General features: G+C 41.3%; 1 protein-coding gene across 1 annotated transcript; it reads left to right on the top strand.

Moving 5' to 3' along the window:
- Nucleotides 1–65: 65 nt before the first annotated feature.
- On the top strand, nt 66–8,024 carry LOC110982427 (DNA repair protein XRCC4-like). The gene is made up of 11 exons (XM_022240809.2): nt 66–204; nt 1,065–1,197; nt 1,690–1,811; nt 1,930–1,995; nt 2,604–2,768; nt 3,171–3,227; nt 3,589–3,643; nt 4,266–4,399; nt 4,893–5,002; nt 5,335–5,415; nt 6,471–8,024. Exons 2-11 carry the CDS (start codon nt 1,065–1,067, stop codon nt 6,583–6,585), a joined length of 1,038 nt encoding a protein of 345 aa, XP_022096501.2. The 5' UTR covers nt 66–204; the 3' UTR covers nt 6,586–8,024.
- The last annotated feature ends 7,583 nt before the right edge of the window (nt 8,025–15,607 follow it).

The following is a 15,607-nucleotide window of genomic DNA, read 5'->3' as shown; positions in this document are numbered from 1 at the left end:
TCTACAATGCATAATAGCCCACTGCAACATTAGTCAGGCCATAGTTTGACGCTTGGTGGCGCTGTTACCATTTCCTACACGCTTCGCTTTCGCAGATACACAACTTACTACACTGTCGATATCGCGCCGGTTCATGATCTAGTCAAATGGACTAAGAACTTCATATTTATTCCCATTTTGAAAGGCGTAAAGTTTAGTATAAAGGTATGTTTAGTGCACTGTCAAATATTTGAAGAAATTTCATGATCTAAGTCTGGGTTGTACTTCAGAAAAGTAACTTAAACTAGTTTAGCCTACCCATCCTTCAAACATGTCCAAGAATCTCATCAAAACAAAGCTGAAATCGTGTTTGAAAAAATGATTCTTGAACTTTAAACCTGCATGATTTTCAACCATGCCGGAATGCATTATGCCTTTAAGGCCTAATCAGATAGCTTATTGCTTTGATCAAGACGCAGGCAGGCAAATTACTTCCGGAAGAAGCCATTTACAGATAGTCACGTACAAACTTCCATGAACACATTTTGGCTGGTTTGATGGTTTTGTGTCAACTTACCCTTCCATCAAAAATATTTGTGTAACCTAATTTCATATATGCCTTCTTGATGAAGTAAGATACATTAGATGGGGAGATTTATTCACCTTATATCCTCGTTAAAATGGGGAAATTCTTGAGCATTTTGCCCATCCACACTACAGAAAATCAGCAGCATCTGAGCTTGTAATCTCACTGTCAGCTGTGCGATAGCTTGACCAATCGCAACACATGTCCTAAGCCTTGTTGACATAGGTCAGTTGGTTCCAACTGGATATCAAATCCAACCGAGTCAATCTCCCACACACTCTCTCACAAGACACAGGTGCTATCCACTTGGTCATTGGTCTGGCAATTAAGATCCAAGATTGTCATTCTCTATGTGCGTGTATCAAAGAGGGCGCTGTCTACATGTAGCTGCTTAAATAATGTTTACTGCAATTTAACCGGCAACAGCAAAATATTCTTCCTTCACACTTTGATAGATCGTCATGACTTAAGAGCTGTCTTTTTTATCGTTTAAATGTAGATGTCGAACCAAGTGTTATGCCGCATTGATGTCGGACGCCAACCATACTTTCTGAAAACCACGTGCAGGAATGGAGGCCAGGAGGGATTTGATCTGGTCATCACAGATGCGGTCAACTCATGGGAAGGACAAAGTCTGATTTTGTAGTTCATTTCTCACTTTAAGACTATTATTTGTGACTGTACAGTTGTCACCTCTGTATTTTTGCCAGCTGTTGTAAGCCTCGTTTGTTTTTCACTGTAAATGGCAAAATTTGGGATCGGATAACTCAGTCACAGATGTTGATCCCCACAAGGCACGCAAGGCCTTGAATTAGCTGGAATCTGGCTCTTTTTAGCAACCATATGATTAATTTATTTCCGGGCAAATTACAGACTACAGATTAAAAAAAAATCACAAAGAGATAAAAAAAGCCTGTGGATTGCCCAGAACGATTCACCCAAATGATGTTTCGTCTCAAACTAGAATTACGAGAATTTAAAGCCAGTTTTAGTGCAATTACTTTGAATTCATCCATGATGGTGTGGACCCTGATTCGCCCAAATGATGTTTCGTCCCAAACTAGAATTACTACAATTTAAAGCCAGTTTCAGGTCTATTACGTTGAATTCTTTTTACGCAATAGTTTCTGCAAAGAGGTTGACACAACTCGCCAGAAAGGTGAATATGGAACTTGAGGAGTTTATCGAGCACACGAAGAAAGCACTAACGAGACAAGACATGGGAGATTTGGCATTTGAATATCAGGTAAGCTGGGTTCAATCATTTCTTTAGGCAAAAATGTATCTCTATCCGTGCAAAATTTGCAGATTGTTATAAACAGTGGAGTTACTTAATTGTTCATTATTTTGGGTTTTTTTTCAAGATGAGATGTGACTCTGACAAGTCGGAATTCTCGTGGAAGAAAGTCATGGCGAATGAAAGCATCAAGGTATCGTTTGAAATTTGAGATTTTTTTCCCCAGTTTTTTTTCTTAATCCTCCAATTCACAATGGGCAATTCACAATGCAATACGCCACCAAGAGGTTGCACGGAGAGGCCCTGTCGCAGTGCATTATGGGAGAAATCGTTGAGAAAGTCTCATTTGCTATAAACTGTGCTTTGCACAGAAAACTTGAATTTTTTTTTATGTACATTTATCTTGGTTGAAAATTCTGAATTGCTTATTGTGAAAAGGTTTTTAGGTAGTCAAAATGATGGATTGCATGATGCACGGAATGCATCAGTCAATCAAATATAACTGTACGAAGTGTGCTTAATCGTGGCAGTGTGGCGACCACCAACTTGAAAAGTGGCCTGTCTGTGGCAGACTCTTGGTGGTGCTGTGTTGTGAATTGCACGTATTCAATCCCTAATGCCACCCAGGGCTGATATGTACGTGGCCAGAACTTGTCTTATTTCATTAACTTGATAAGATGGGTTCAATAACAAATGCTTGATTTGCTGAATATCTCTTTCATGTCAACAGCATTTTTTTAAGTTGGAAGGCTTGTGAAGTTTAGTTGATTGAAATCTGCATATTTTTTCTTTAATTTGAAGTTCCAACTTGGCTCTGTGGCTCTCGAGGTCGTGGAAGATTCTGCCGAGAGCATCCAGGAACTATTCATTTTCACCATCGACAATGCCGCATCCTTGAGGGACAATATCCGTCTCTTGGAGCGAGAGAATGAACGGTTGTCCACAGAGAGAGCGAATGCCCTCAAAGTAAGGCATTGTCTTGACCCTTGGAGTATTCCGCTGCAAATACATGTATTGCCCGCCATGATTGGGAACAGATCCCAAATCCCAATTCAATTATTGTGAGAACAGCGTACTTTTTAAATATTAAATCAAATTGTTTCAAGGAATTACTTGGCAACATGGATAACAGTAAGAGTGTCGTTATTAAAAAGAGGCTATGCCAAATATTGTACATGGTGCCAAACAGTCAGGCCCCTTTCCATTTCAGAGTGATGAACGAGTAACATGAATTCAGGGAACAGTATCCAAAATGGCCACCTTGCAAATAAAATTGCTAGTAATACAGGTCAAGTGCCCTGCTCATGAACAGCTTACTTGTGGGCGATGCATTTTCTAGCTTTTGTATGGTTTTGTTTGACACGGCAGAGATTGGAGAAATGCGTCGGGATGCACGAGGAGATGGAAAAAGAACTCTTCTCAAAGGTAGTTTTTGGAATAGACTTTTATGATTTCATAATATCAAGAATTAAGTTTGTCATATATTAATTTTCTAAATTGATATTGTTTTGTAATTGCAAGCAAAGAAACTGAACATCAGGTAAACAATTCTAAACCTTCAAGTTGAATACTCCAAAAAAATGTCAAATTAAATAGCTCAAAAGACATATAACATATTTCATTTTTCACAAACCAGATGTTTCATGAACTCAAAGGAATTCCAACCCTGTCTAAAGTCATATTTCAAAAGAACTTTTACCTCTGTGATGTTTTCGCGATGCCTGTTTGAAAACCCTGTCCACAATCATATTCACAAGCTGGTCAATCGATTGCTTGTTTGTGACAGTTCCAAGTTGTGTTGAACGACAAGAAAGCGAAGATCCGACGACTGAAGCAAGAAGGTGTGTCCCTTAAAAGAGTCTAAAATTCACCTGATGAAAGCCATTTTGGAGAGAACTCACAGTTCATTAGCTGTTAAAGGGCTTTAAAAAATCACAGTATTGTATTGTCACTATTAGTCACAGCGCCCTCTGTTGTCGCAGTCGTCAGTTTCTTTTCATCCCTAATCTCTCCCCTAGTGTATGACATCACACATGTAAATTTACCAAGTTCATTACTGCTTGGCATCGCATGGCCAGTTAAGTGACCGTGGCAATCAACTCTCTATAGGCCTGTCTGTTTGGAGCCAGGCCCATCATTTGGGGCAGTGGTCGAACCTGGTCGACCTGCTGCACCCAGGTAAATCAGGGGTGTCCACGAGGATGGTCCCAGTCATGTGGTGGAGGCCTGCTGGCGGCTAGCAGGGTCTGCCGTGCTGGAACTCCCTCTGTAAGCCGGGCGTGGCCAAGAAGCTCATTAACGCATTGGAAGTAATGTTCATAGGATATCACAATTTCGGCAAATCCAATGCAGAATATGGATAGAAAATACTTGTCTATATTCGTTTAATGAATGTCTTGAACGTTGGTTCTCTTGCCAGTTTGAGTCCTGCTTGAAAATAAAGGTCTTTCCAATACTCTTCAGCCAGCTCATTAGCCACAAATAATACCACCAAGCGGTCCTCGCAAGACAGGCATTCATCAGGGGAGGAAAGTGATCAAGAACATCCGGCCGAGGAATCAGAAGGCGAAGAGGTCAGCACGGATGAGGAGTCAAAGGTCAGTTGCATTGAGGGATAGGCTCACAACTTGAATCTTTCTATGAACAGGCTGGATTCAAGTCCATCACAAGTCCATCAAAAGTCCTTTAAATTCTACCACAAATCTTTTGAAGTTGTTGGAAGTCTTTATAATTTTGTCACAAGTCAATCACAAATCCGCTCTGGTCCATTACAAGTCCATCAAAAGTCATCACAGGCCCTCGCAAGTCCGTCACAGGTCCTCACAAGTCCGTCACAGGTCCTCACTGGTCCATTACAAGTCCTCACACATCCCTTCAAGTCCATCATGAGTCATCACATCATAAGCCAAGTCACAAGCTGTTCAAAGATACTGTGACGAAAACATTCCTATGTCTTTGCCTGCTCCTAATACTTGTGATACACTCAAGAGAGGACTTGTGATGGACTCATGAGAGGACTTGTGATGGACTCAAGTACAGCTCTGGTGTTGAATCGCTATTCATGTTTTCAATCGATGTTTACTGTCTCAGGCAGCCAAGAAGCCCCAGAAGAGAACTGCACCATCCAAGCGAGTTGATCCAGACACCAGTTTGATCCTCGGGGAGGAACCAACCAGTGAGGTAGCTCCCGTAGGCAAAAGGTAATTGACTTCAACTGTGAAAGGATGGTTGAGATGATGACACTGACTGGGATTGGTGGGTTGAGATATGTAAATCACAGCAGTTCGAACTGTACCCAGGATTCCAAAGAGGGCACCTTGGAGGAATTGAATATTTATAACATCATTATCAGTATACATATTCATAATATTAATCTGATGAGTGTTAACATTATTAATATAGTTAATATTTATCACATTTATACTGTTAAGAATAACTAGCACAAAATAAATACTTGTAGTTATCCCTTATAGTATGATTTCGCTGAGGTATTTTAACCATTTGCAATGTAACAAATTTTCTTCTTGTGAAGGAGGCGGAGAAGAGAAGCCACAAACAAACAAACGCCCTCAAAACCTTCCATTCCTAAAGTTTCCTCGGCCAAGTCAGACAGGTACGCATGCAGCCGTTTTGCCTCATTCAATTCTCTACACAACTGTAGGTGCATTTTAGAGGTTTGCCTTTGTCGTGAATCCGATGGCATAGTAGTAAATATTGCTGTGTCCAGAGCTAGGGGTTTATATTTACCCGCCAACCCGTGCTTAGCAAATCTCTGCAGCTAAGTTATATCCGCAGTTCGTTCTCCAGAGTTCTTTGCAAGGAAAAAGTAAGCTGAGAGGTGGTAAGATGTAAGTTACAGAAAAATCTTCATGACCCAATATGGTCTATTGCAAGAAACAACAGTATCTTGGTTGCCTGTGCAGCGTCCAGTGCATATGACGTATTCATTTAAATGGGCACAACTTGCAACATCTTCGTATGGGCTCTTGGCATCTGGTGGGGATGGCATTCAAAAGCCTGCCCATTGCCTCTCTCTCCTTGTTTTAATCACCTAGTCTTGCCTACTTTTCTTTGAAGGAACCATTTAGGTACCTCAATGCGTGCTCACAAATGAAGTACATCGTTAATACCAAAAAACATCTACAGGCAGAGGAGGTATCAAGTCAATTTTTGCTTGGCCGAGTCAAGTCACAAGTCATTTGATCACGGGTCAAGTCAAGTCATATAAAGTCATTTGATCACGGGTCAAGTCAAGACACAAGTTATTTGATCATGGGTCAAGTCAAGTCACAAGTCAATTTGGTCCAGACACAAGCAAGTCGTGAGTCTTTTTGTCCAAGTACAAGTCAAGTCAGAAGTCACTTTTTGGCCAGTCCAAGTCAAGTCACAAATTTAAAACTGGTAGTTGCAAGTTAGAGTCGCGTTCACAAAAATAGCGACTACCGACTTGAGTCCAAGTGACTCAAGGCCACAACACTGTCTATACTTGCATGAAACATCAGCCTACCAGTGACACCATGTATGCATGCTGACAAGGACTGAACATGTTCCAACCAGTGTGAAGTCAGGCTCTTCATTTTCAACAGACCCTGCCTTTCGAAGTACAAAGCTGTCCCATGACAAATTCTCAATGATTTTGGTGGCCTTTTTGTTCTTGCCATTTTGTAGGAGTGCTACACCCTCCACCCCGGGCACCACCGGAGAGGGCCGCGTGACAAGAACAACATCAAGCCGATCAGCCAAATCCGACCCAGATGTGGACATGCTGTTTGACCAGTTGTAGGCGGTAAATGGTCTGGCCGCTATGACCTTGCATTTTATGGTCTCAGACAAGTTCATCCAAAGAGCATTTTCCAACTCTCGCCTTTGCCTAAATTGTCTTCTTGGATTCTGTCGTTTTTCATGCCTTCTGACTTTGGGGATCCTATCTCCATGAAGGTCATCAAAACATCAGAAACGTTTTTACATTTTAACCAGACAGTAAAGTTTAAAACTAATCTAAGGTTTGGCAAAGGCCATAGGACTACATGTATTGGTCAGCAAGAAGTTTATGAATAACGTACTTTACCTCTGCATGCTGATGCCAATGTACACACAGATCTGTCAGACATTGATCCTACTTTTTTACCAACCCGGCTGTGGATTTTGGGATCAAGAAAATATCACATATTGTTGGAGCATTGATCTGTGTGATCTCAATCAAAATATGACAGCACTTTTTTGACATTAGTTCAAAATTTATAGCCCCATGGAACAGTTTTGTTATCAGAGAAGATGGATAAATTTGAAATTCCCCAAAATGTCCTGGTCCCCTATACATGGCAACGTGTTGCTGTTGGTAACCAGTGAAGCTACCAACCTTGGTAAGGGCACTCTTGAAAGTGGACTTGACTTCTCCAATCACAGACATTGAATGACAAGAGTTGCTATGATTCTTGAGTTTTAAAACATTAAATTTTCAAACTATCGCCAAACATTTATTTTTCCACGGACAATTTATTTTTTTCTCGAGGATAGTGGACTAGCCTTTTATAAACATAGGTTTGGTAGTCTTTATCTTAGTACGTAGTTCTGATCGAGCCTCTCCTGTCTGGCTTTGATAAATTCAAGTCACACAATTTCATTTTAATTTAGTGCCTCTGAGTATTGTGTGTGATATTTCGGGGTAATTTGAGTATGAATACAAATCATAGTCTTGGTGGTCAACATAGTTAAAGTGAGAATGTTTGCTTTGAAGATTTAAGTTGGACTTACCTCTGGAGAGCTGTACAGTTCCTCAAACTAGAAAAGTACCCAGCCATTTGTTGGTGTTATATTGTGTCCTAGCCGTGACTTTGTCATGTCACCCACACCATTGATGGGCCTGGCTATAACACGGCTCGTCAGCATGTGTGGCTTGAATTTATAGATCTTATTGGCACAGCGCCCTCAGTCGTTTGTGCACAGACTGATCGGCTGAATACTGACAACTGAAATTCGACATCTTTCGGTATGTCTACCGTCAAAGAACTTCCTACCTACCCGTGTAGCTGTCTTCATTTCAACTCTTCAACAGTGCTCGAACTTACTTGTAGTTTTGTGTACTACTTTTTACAGATCAGTATATCTGAAATATTGAGAAAGATGGTTCGCACATTAAATGAATCATGAGATACATTAATGAGAAACATTAAATCAAGTTGATCAAAATAAAAAGGATTGAACAGTACTACATTGCCCGAATACGTGTTTCGGTGCATTTCTCAATGTGTAATTCATATGTGATATTTGTTCTGATTTTTGTCAACAGTCTTGGGGTAGAATGCTCTGAATATTTATCCAACCTACGGTGGTTCAGAAAGGCCATCGTAATTTTCGTGTACCCTGATATTGTCACTAATTATACACAACAAAAATCCCCCGAGAGCTGCTTTGCCCAGAAAATGGAAGGTTACATTTTGGCAGACTTATGCTGAAAGCAATATAAAACTAAAGGGGGAAAAAAGAGAAGCCCCACCTGGAATGCTACGCACTCATAGGCCACGTCTCTGTGACTTACCCTTAGCTGTCTACTACTGCCAAATGGACCACCACGGCGATGTGACAATATCAGCACACTGTACATACCCGCTGGAGGTTGAAACAACCAACAACCACCACATCCGATCAGTGAGGACAATGAGAGAGTGTGACGTCACAGTAGGCTGTGCTGCATTTATTGGCGAGTGCATCTGGAAAGAATTCCTATGCAAATGTCTGCGGCTTGGCGGAGTCCTCCATCAATGGGGTCTCTACACGTGCTCCTCCATCGATATGACAGTGAACTTCAGCCAGCTTGGGATATAAAAGTAGTCAAAAATATTTCCCAGCAACAGGATGGTCGCCACCACGCAACTGCTAGCCTTTACTCAAGGCGCCCGTGGCTACTTGACACAAGACCCACGTGTACCTCGGCTGCTAGCACGGCAAAGACTACCCGCAAAGCGAGGTCACTCGCACTGGTCTTTTCAAGTTCATGTATAATTATATAATTATAATGCCTTGACTAAAGACTATTTCTACCAGTTACGATACCAAACTTTGGTTTGAGAATGCAAGCAGTGACCGTGGCAAACAAGATTGAAAATAATGTTGAAGAATAATACCGGAATTAGCAATAACTGTGTTTATCGTCATAAAATTACAAATATGACCCAGAAAGGGTCAAATATGATCCGAAAGGGGTCTTATTTTGACCCAGAAAAGGTTCACGCCGAATGGGGCCCACTCTGGGTCAATCTGACACGGGAGTTTTTTTAGAGTGTACTGAATACTTGAGGGCGCCGCAACCGTTTTGGATAGTATGGTGTTCTGTTGAGGCCACGGTATACGTAATGCAGCACGGTGAGAGTTGTTTAGCGAAGCGGTGAACGTCCCCTCAGTTGACCTTTGAGATTTGACCGCATCCAGAACCCTTTGACAGAAGAAGTGAAATGATTTTAGAATTTGTAATTATATCTCTTGCACTTAGTTGTTTAACTATCCATTATTTAAAAAAACGCCTTTTACATGTTTACTGGTATATTAATTTACAGAGAATGGAGCCAGCAACCAAAAAGAACTAAATAATGCTTTAAAAATCCAACATCCGTCCAAACCGTTCATTACAGATTATCCCTGTTATGTTACACAAAGTTTTGCCGAATTGTATTATTTTTTTTGGGGGGGGGACAAACGGCGTACAGCGTTTGAAAGTGAAACGAAAGATTTTATTCAAAGTGAAAAATTATACTTCATGAAGAATTACAGTGCGAGGATGCTATTCCATAACGTGATTAAAAGAAGCTTTTCACACAGAGTGGGAAGCTTGAAAAAATTTAACAAAAATGTGAAAAGAATAAAACCACGAGAGAAAGCTGCAGTTGAAATTGAGCTTTTGCAGTTGGCAAAGGTAGGTATTTATAACAGACTGTGTGTTACAATTCGCACGCACACGCTGCAAAATCTGTTGCACTCTGTTCACAGCAAATGGCTTGCCCTTCAACATGTACTTTGCGTTGGGGAGAGGTTTATTTCATGTGCAGGATTTGCCCTTACACCCACGCATATCAATTAACACTGAATACTCAGTGTTGTGCAAGAGCTCGTGATCAAAAATTGGAAGCTTACTCGGGTTGGACTCGAACCCACGACCTCCTGCTTATTAGTGCAGTACTCGACCCCAGCAAGCTCGGTGGTCGAGTAGTTAAGACGTCTGCATTAGTAAGCAGTGAGTTTTTATCACAAGCCCTTGGACAGCGCTTAGTATACATTGTTAATTAATATGCGTCGGTTTCAGGGCAAATCCCACAATTAAAGTATTATAAACATGTTATATTATGCCATGCATTAAGCGAACACGAAAGCTTCTTTCGAAAATTTGCGTGACAAGCAAATAAATTCGAGAGCGCACAAACCAAAACGGGCCACACACGTTACTGAAAACCAAACCTAAACCTTTACTTCAGTAGCTCAAATTTCTGAAACCACTTAAATCAAGTAATATCAAATAAAATATCAAAATGGCTACAAAAACCTGGGCCCTCTAAGGTATACAATTGAATTGCTGTATTTGTTGTTCTGGAACTTTGTAACTTTCTTCCAGCTTGTGGCTGATTCTTATTTGGACATTTAACTTGTAGGCCTCCATCCAGCACTTCCTTTTAATATGGAAACAACCTTTTGGGAGGAGGGCCTCGGATTTGGCGTTAGTCGCACCGAACCAAATAGAATAAAAAGCACAGTGAGTTGATCCAAATAGTTTGAGGTTTCAAACATGCATTTGTATTTGAAGTAGCGTGCAGTTTGACGCACCGCTTCCTGCCTCGTTCGTTGTAACAAAGTTTGTAAGCAAGCAGGGACATTGCGAAAAGTACAGGCGAAAAGCAAAACCAAGGTCAAATTAACAACAAACGGTGTCAGAAAATACATGGAGATGTAATCGGCAACCCAAACCGTTGCCAGAATGATGAAAAAGCACATAATGTACATACATTAAAAAAGAGACATATGGACATAAAACAAACTCGAAAAACAGTAATCGAAGCCAAGGCCATTATGTAAAAGTCTATGTGCAATAAATAAAACATGAATAGGGGAAAAGCCGAACTGAGGCCATAGTGACTGAACAATACATGTAATAATGGGACTATTTTGCAAACATGCACCCCAAAGAAATTTGCCTGTTTTGCACGGAGAACAGGAGTCAAGGATGAAGATATAGGCCTCCCTTCCAGCAGTATGAAGGGGGACGACTACCAGCGTTTATTGGGCAGGTGATCCCACAGCGCGAATAATGCGCGCGCACATTCAATATTTGGACGTTTTAATGGAATCTTTTGAAGTTCTTATTTTGCAGGACGGAGTGAAAGATACTTAGGTCAACAGGGCTTATGTTTCATTTTTCTGTCTGTGTGATTCGTGACAGACTTCAAAGTCTCGTACCAATGCATAATTCATATTATTTGCAGGTTCTTTACTGATTACCAAATGGCACCAGGAACACCAACGCTGCCAGTTGATCGTAATATTTTAAAGGCCAGACGTATTAAAACATACCATATGTTGACAAAAAGCTGCATTGTGTTGACCTCAGAAAAAAAATCATCCAGGCGTTTCAATGTCGTTCCGATCGGCTGCAACAGTTGATCTTCCGTCTGGCGCGGATAGTCGTTCCAAAGTTTTTCATATGTCATGTATTTTTCATGCAATTATCCAATCTCAGGTTGACTCGACTCTGTTACTCTATACGAAGTGTAAAAAAGTAGAGCCTAGGAGCCCCGAGCTGGACCAAGAGAGGGCGCACTTTTCCTAGCAACGGAGGCGCCTTTGGTCGGAATTGCACCTCGCTGGTCCACGAACAACTGTGACATGCGTGCGTAAGGGTCGCGTCGCTACCAGCAAAATGAACACTTTCGACCAACATGGCTCTTTTCAACCGATGAGGGGGTGCTTCTGCTCAAGGCAGATACTTTAGCACAGGTTGGACGCCAATCTTCATTGCATTACCACCGCACCATTGTGCAGACAGGAAGTCCACCTGGGCTTAACTATCCACCCCTATTCGTTGCTATAGTGACGCCACTATGACGGATGTATTTGGGTCATTCCATTGCAGACAACCACATCTGTCGACCACAACTCATCCAATTTTGATAAAACCTGATGTGATTCTAGATACCGCTGAGCAATTAACACATGCCAAGAAAAAATGGCAATTGTAGCACAAAACATCATCCTCTGAGTATAAAAAATACATTACAATCCTGAGAGTTTTCACTAGATACACGCTAATATGGTATCAAAATAATGACAAATGCATGTTTTAATAAATTGTGTTGCCAAAATTAAGCTTCATGAAGCGAGGGTTATCATGACTATTGACACACCAAGTTGACATTTGACCCAATTTTAAAAATAAAGCAATTTTTATCAAAATCGGAGAAGCTACGGTCAAAAGATGTGTTGGTTTGATAAAGCTGACCCATTTCATAATCATTCATGAATCTGGGAAGTGCAATTCCCATTAAAGGGGCCAACTGTATCCCTCTTTGGGCAGATACAATGTAATGATATACAGTTTTGTTTGTTGGCCCGCCATAGGTATATTCACTTGGGTCGAGTTCGGGCGGCCAGTTCTTGACACAGGTGTCTTGTTCTCGCTGTCGAACGGCGAGAACACGACTCAAGAACACTGTTCTCCGAACAGGATCACACACCACCTCCTTCTCAGGGTTTTACAGGAACACACAGAAAAAAACTCGTGAGATTTGATTTTTGGACAGCTGCATAAAGTAGACAGATGGCTTCCAAAGCCGCAGGCAATGGGAAGTGTTGCCAAATTAACATTAATACTTTCCATAACACAGCAATGAATGTTCCTGTTTAAATAGAAAAAAATTCGGCCCATCCAAACATTAACTTTCAAATAACGTACATGGCCGCCGCCATGTTGCTTGCCACTAACTACCATCAATAACCGGTTGTTTGTTCCCGGTGTTCGAGCGGCCGACCCACGAACAGCAAATCGAGCTGTTCGTGAATATACGAGAACAAGCCGCCCGAACTCAGCCTTGATTTGCATAATTGGCGCGCCACTGCAACGCCCCACTCATACAATTTGATTCACAGAATCATTCAACTTTAAATTAAATGACTGAAAGTTCGGTATTCAATACCTTTCGTCTAATGCTCTCATGGTATCTTTTGATTTAAAGTCGGGCTACCACCATTTCGACATTGCTTCCGTCTATAAGCGATATTTAGATTTTTCCCGAGCTTTCACGGGGTAGACAGATATTTTGAATTCACTGTCTTACCTTTTGGCCTAACAACTTCCCCTTACATATCTACTAAAGCTCTTAAACAGTTAGTTTCTCATTGGCGGTACTGTGATATTCCGATAGCTCTCTATCCGGATGATGGTTTTATTGTCGTTCCACGTTCCGAGCGCTCTTCTGACCATTTTCAGACAGCTTTAGGCATCGCTAATCACGTAAGCTCTGATCTCTTAGAGGCAGGTTTTGTATACAACATATCCAAGAGCATTTGGAATCCTGCATCTTCCATCGACTGGCTGGGTATGAGATAGGATACCACTTGGGGTACTCTGCAGGTACTTGATCGTAGGATTGATAAAATTAAGGCATCTATACTATACTGTCCCTGTTCAAACAATTCGCGTCTCTAACTGTTAGGGACTTGCATTCATTCGTAGGCCAAATCATTTCCTTGTCATCCATGGTCGGCAATATTACAAGGTTGATGAGTCGTTATCGTCAGATGGTTATCGCTGCCTCCTCCAAATGAAAGAGACCCATTGGTACCTTCAAATGCTTGCTTACGTTTTGGAGAGATAACGTTCAACATTTGAATGTTCGTTTTGCTTTTGCCCATCATGTTGATAATAGGATAATTTTTTCGGATGCTAGTTCAACTGGCGCGGGCGCCATAATCTGCAATGATGTCCACACTGCCCACAAGCTGTGGTCTCCGGCAGAATCAAAACAGAGTTCAACTTGGCGTGAGCTTGAGGCTATCCGTATTGCCTTGCTCTCCTTTCTTCCCTTTATACGTGCTTCTGAGTTAAAATTACTCACCGACAGTCAATGTGCAGCCACGATTATCGAATCTGGCAGCATGAAGCCACACCATCACAACTTGGCTCTGGACATTTTCAGTATTTGTCTCGGTAATTCGATTTGCCTTAATGTCGAGTGGATTCCCAGGACCATAAATGATCAGGCCCATTTGTGAGCAGGATTATTGACAAATATGACTAGGCTCTTTTAGACAAATTTTTCTCTTTGAATTAAGTCTTACTGGGTTCCGTTTACGATCGACAGCTTCGCTACCTGCTATAACTCTAAATTGCCCCAATTTTATTCTCGTTTTTGGAACCCACATTCGTCAGGCGTAGACGCTTTCGCTTAAGCCTACAACTGGCATGGCGAAAATGCATTATTGGTCCCCCTGTAGTCTTTATTCCATTGACCCTCAAGCACATGTATCGTTGCCGATCCAAAGGTGTTCTTGTATTCCGTGGTGGCCTTCCCAACCTTTTTGGCCGTTGCTGTGGTCGCATTACCGCGCATGGATTATTAAGGACTTCTTTACTGAAGTGGGTTACCATGCGCTTAAACACGGCAGAAATAACAGCAGTCTCTTTGGGTCAAGTAATCTCGACGGTTTTGTAGTAGCAGCATATTTAGATTTCGAGATGGTCTAACGACTTTACCACGTTTGTTTTTTTTTTGTTTAAGACTTCCACACTTATCAATATTTTTCTACCCTTTCGTGTGCATACAGATCGTTCGCAACCGTGATTTTCCATGTCAGTTTCAAGCACAGAAGGATTCTATCCTGCTGGACACGATGTTTGCTAAATCTGAGGTATGGTGTCGTCTTATCTCTACAAAGGTCGTCAATTTATGTCCTGGTTAGATTCACAGTGTATCGCCCCGTCTCTGCCAATTTCTGAACAAGTCTTGGCATCCTATCTATCCCAAATAAAATCACAACTGAATTCCGATAGTGTTTTGATTTCCAACGCTGCTGCATTGCAGTGGTTCCCTAATCAGTTCTAAAAGCAACACTCTTCATTCTCCCATTCTACAACATATCATCGTCAGCGGAAGACGCGACCTCCATCATCCACCTGTACAAAAACACCCAATTTCGCCCACGCAAGTCAAAGCAATTGTCGATCTGTTTGCAGGTCCGGAGGCTCAGCTATTACATCTTAGAAATGCTTGTTACGTCTCTCTTAAGTATGAATAAATAAATAAGTAATAACAATAATAATAATAATAAATATGAAAGTCAGGCGAGGTTTCGTATTGATATTGTATGCATCTGATGACCCGTCCTTATGATAAGTGCTTATATTTACGGGTCATATATCTACCTTTACTGACGCCGGACAGCTTAATTTAAACTTGATGTATAATTTTTCCACCCAACATCATTCGTGCCTATTCCAAGTCGGTCATCGTTTAATTGTGTCGCGTCGTTGGTGTAGGTATGTTTGGATCAGATGATCTGATTAATGATAGATTCAGGCTAAAATCGCATGTGTAGCGAAGTGTGGATCAGATGATTATGAGGGTCAGATGTTGGATGTTGAGTAGAAAAGAGCGTTAAAAAAATCCAGTGTATCATGATTTGATAAGCTCGGTGTTCGTTTCACACCACCTCCCCATGCTAAATAAATACACGTGGAAGTTCATGGAGGTCCTTAATACTTAACTGCTTCTCGTGCGTATGAGCGTAGCGAAATAACACGAAAATGTCGTTTTTGCCCATTCTCT

Source organism: Acanthaster planci, linkage group LG21 (genome assembly GCF_054643075.1).
Source record: "Acanthaster planci isolate LZ-2023a linkage group LG21, COTS_SCS, whole genome shotgun sequence".
Taxonomy (NCBI): domain Eukaryota; kingdom Metazoa; phylum Echinodermata; class Asteroidea; order Valvatida; family Acanthasteridae; genus Acanthaster; species Acanthaster planci.
This window is presented reverse-complemented; position numbering and strand designations above follow the sequence as displayed.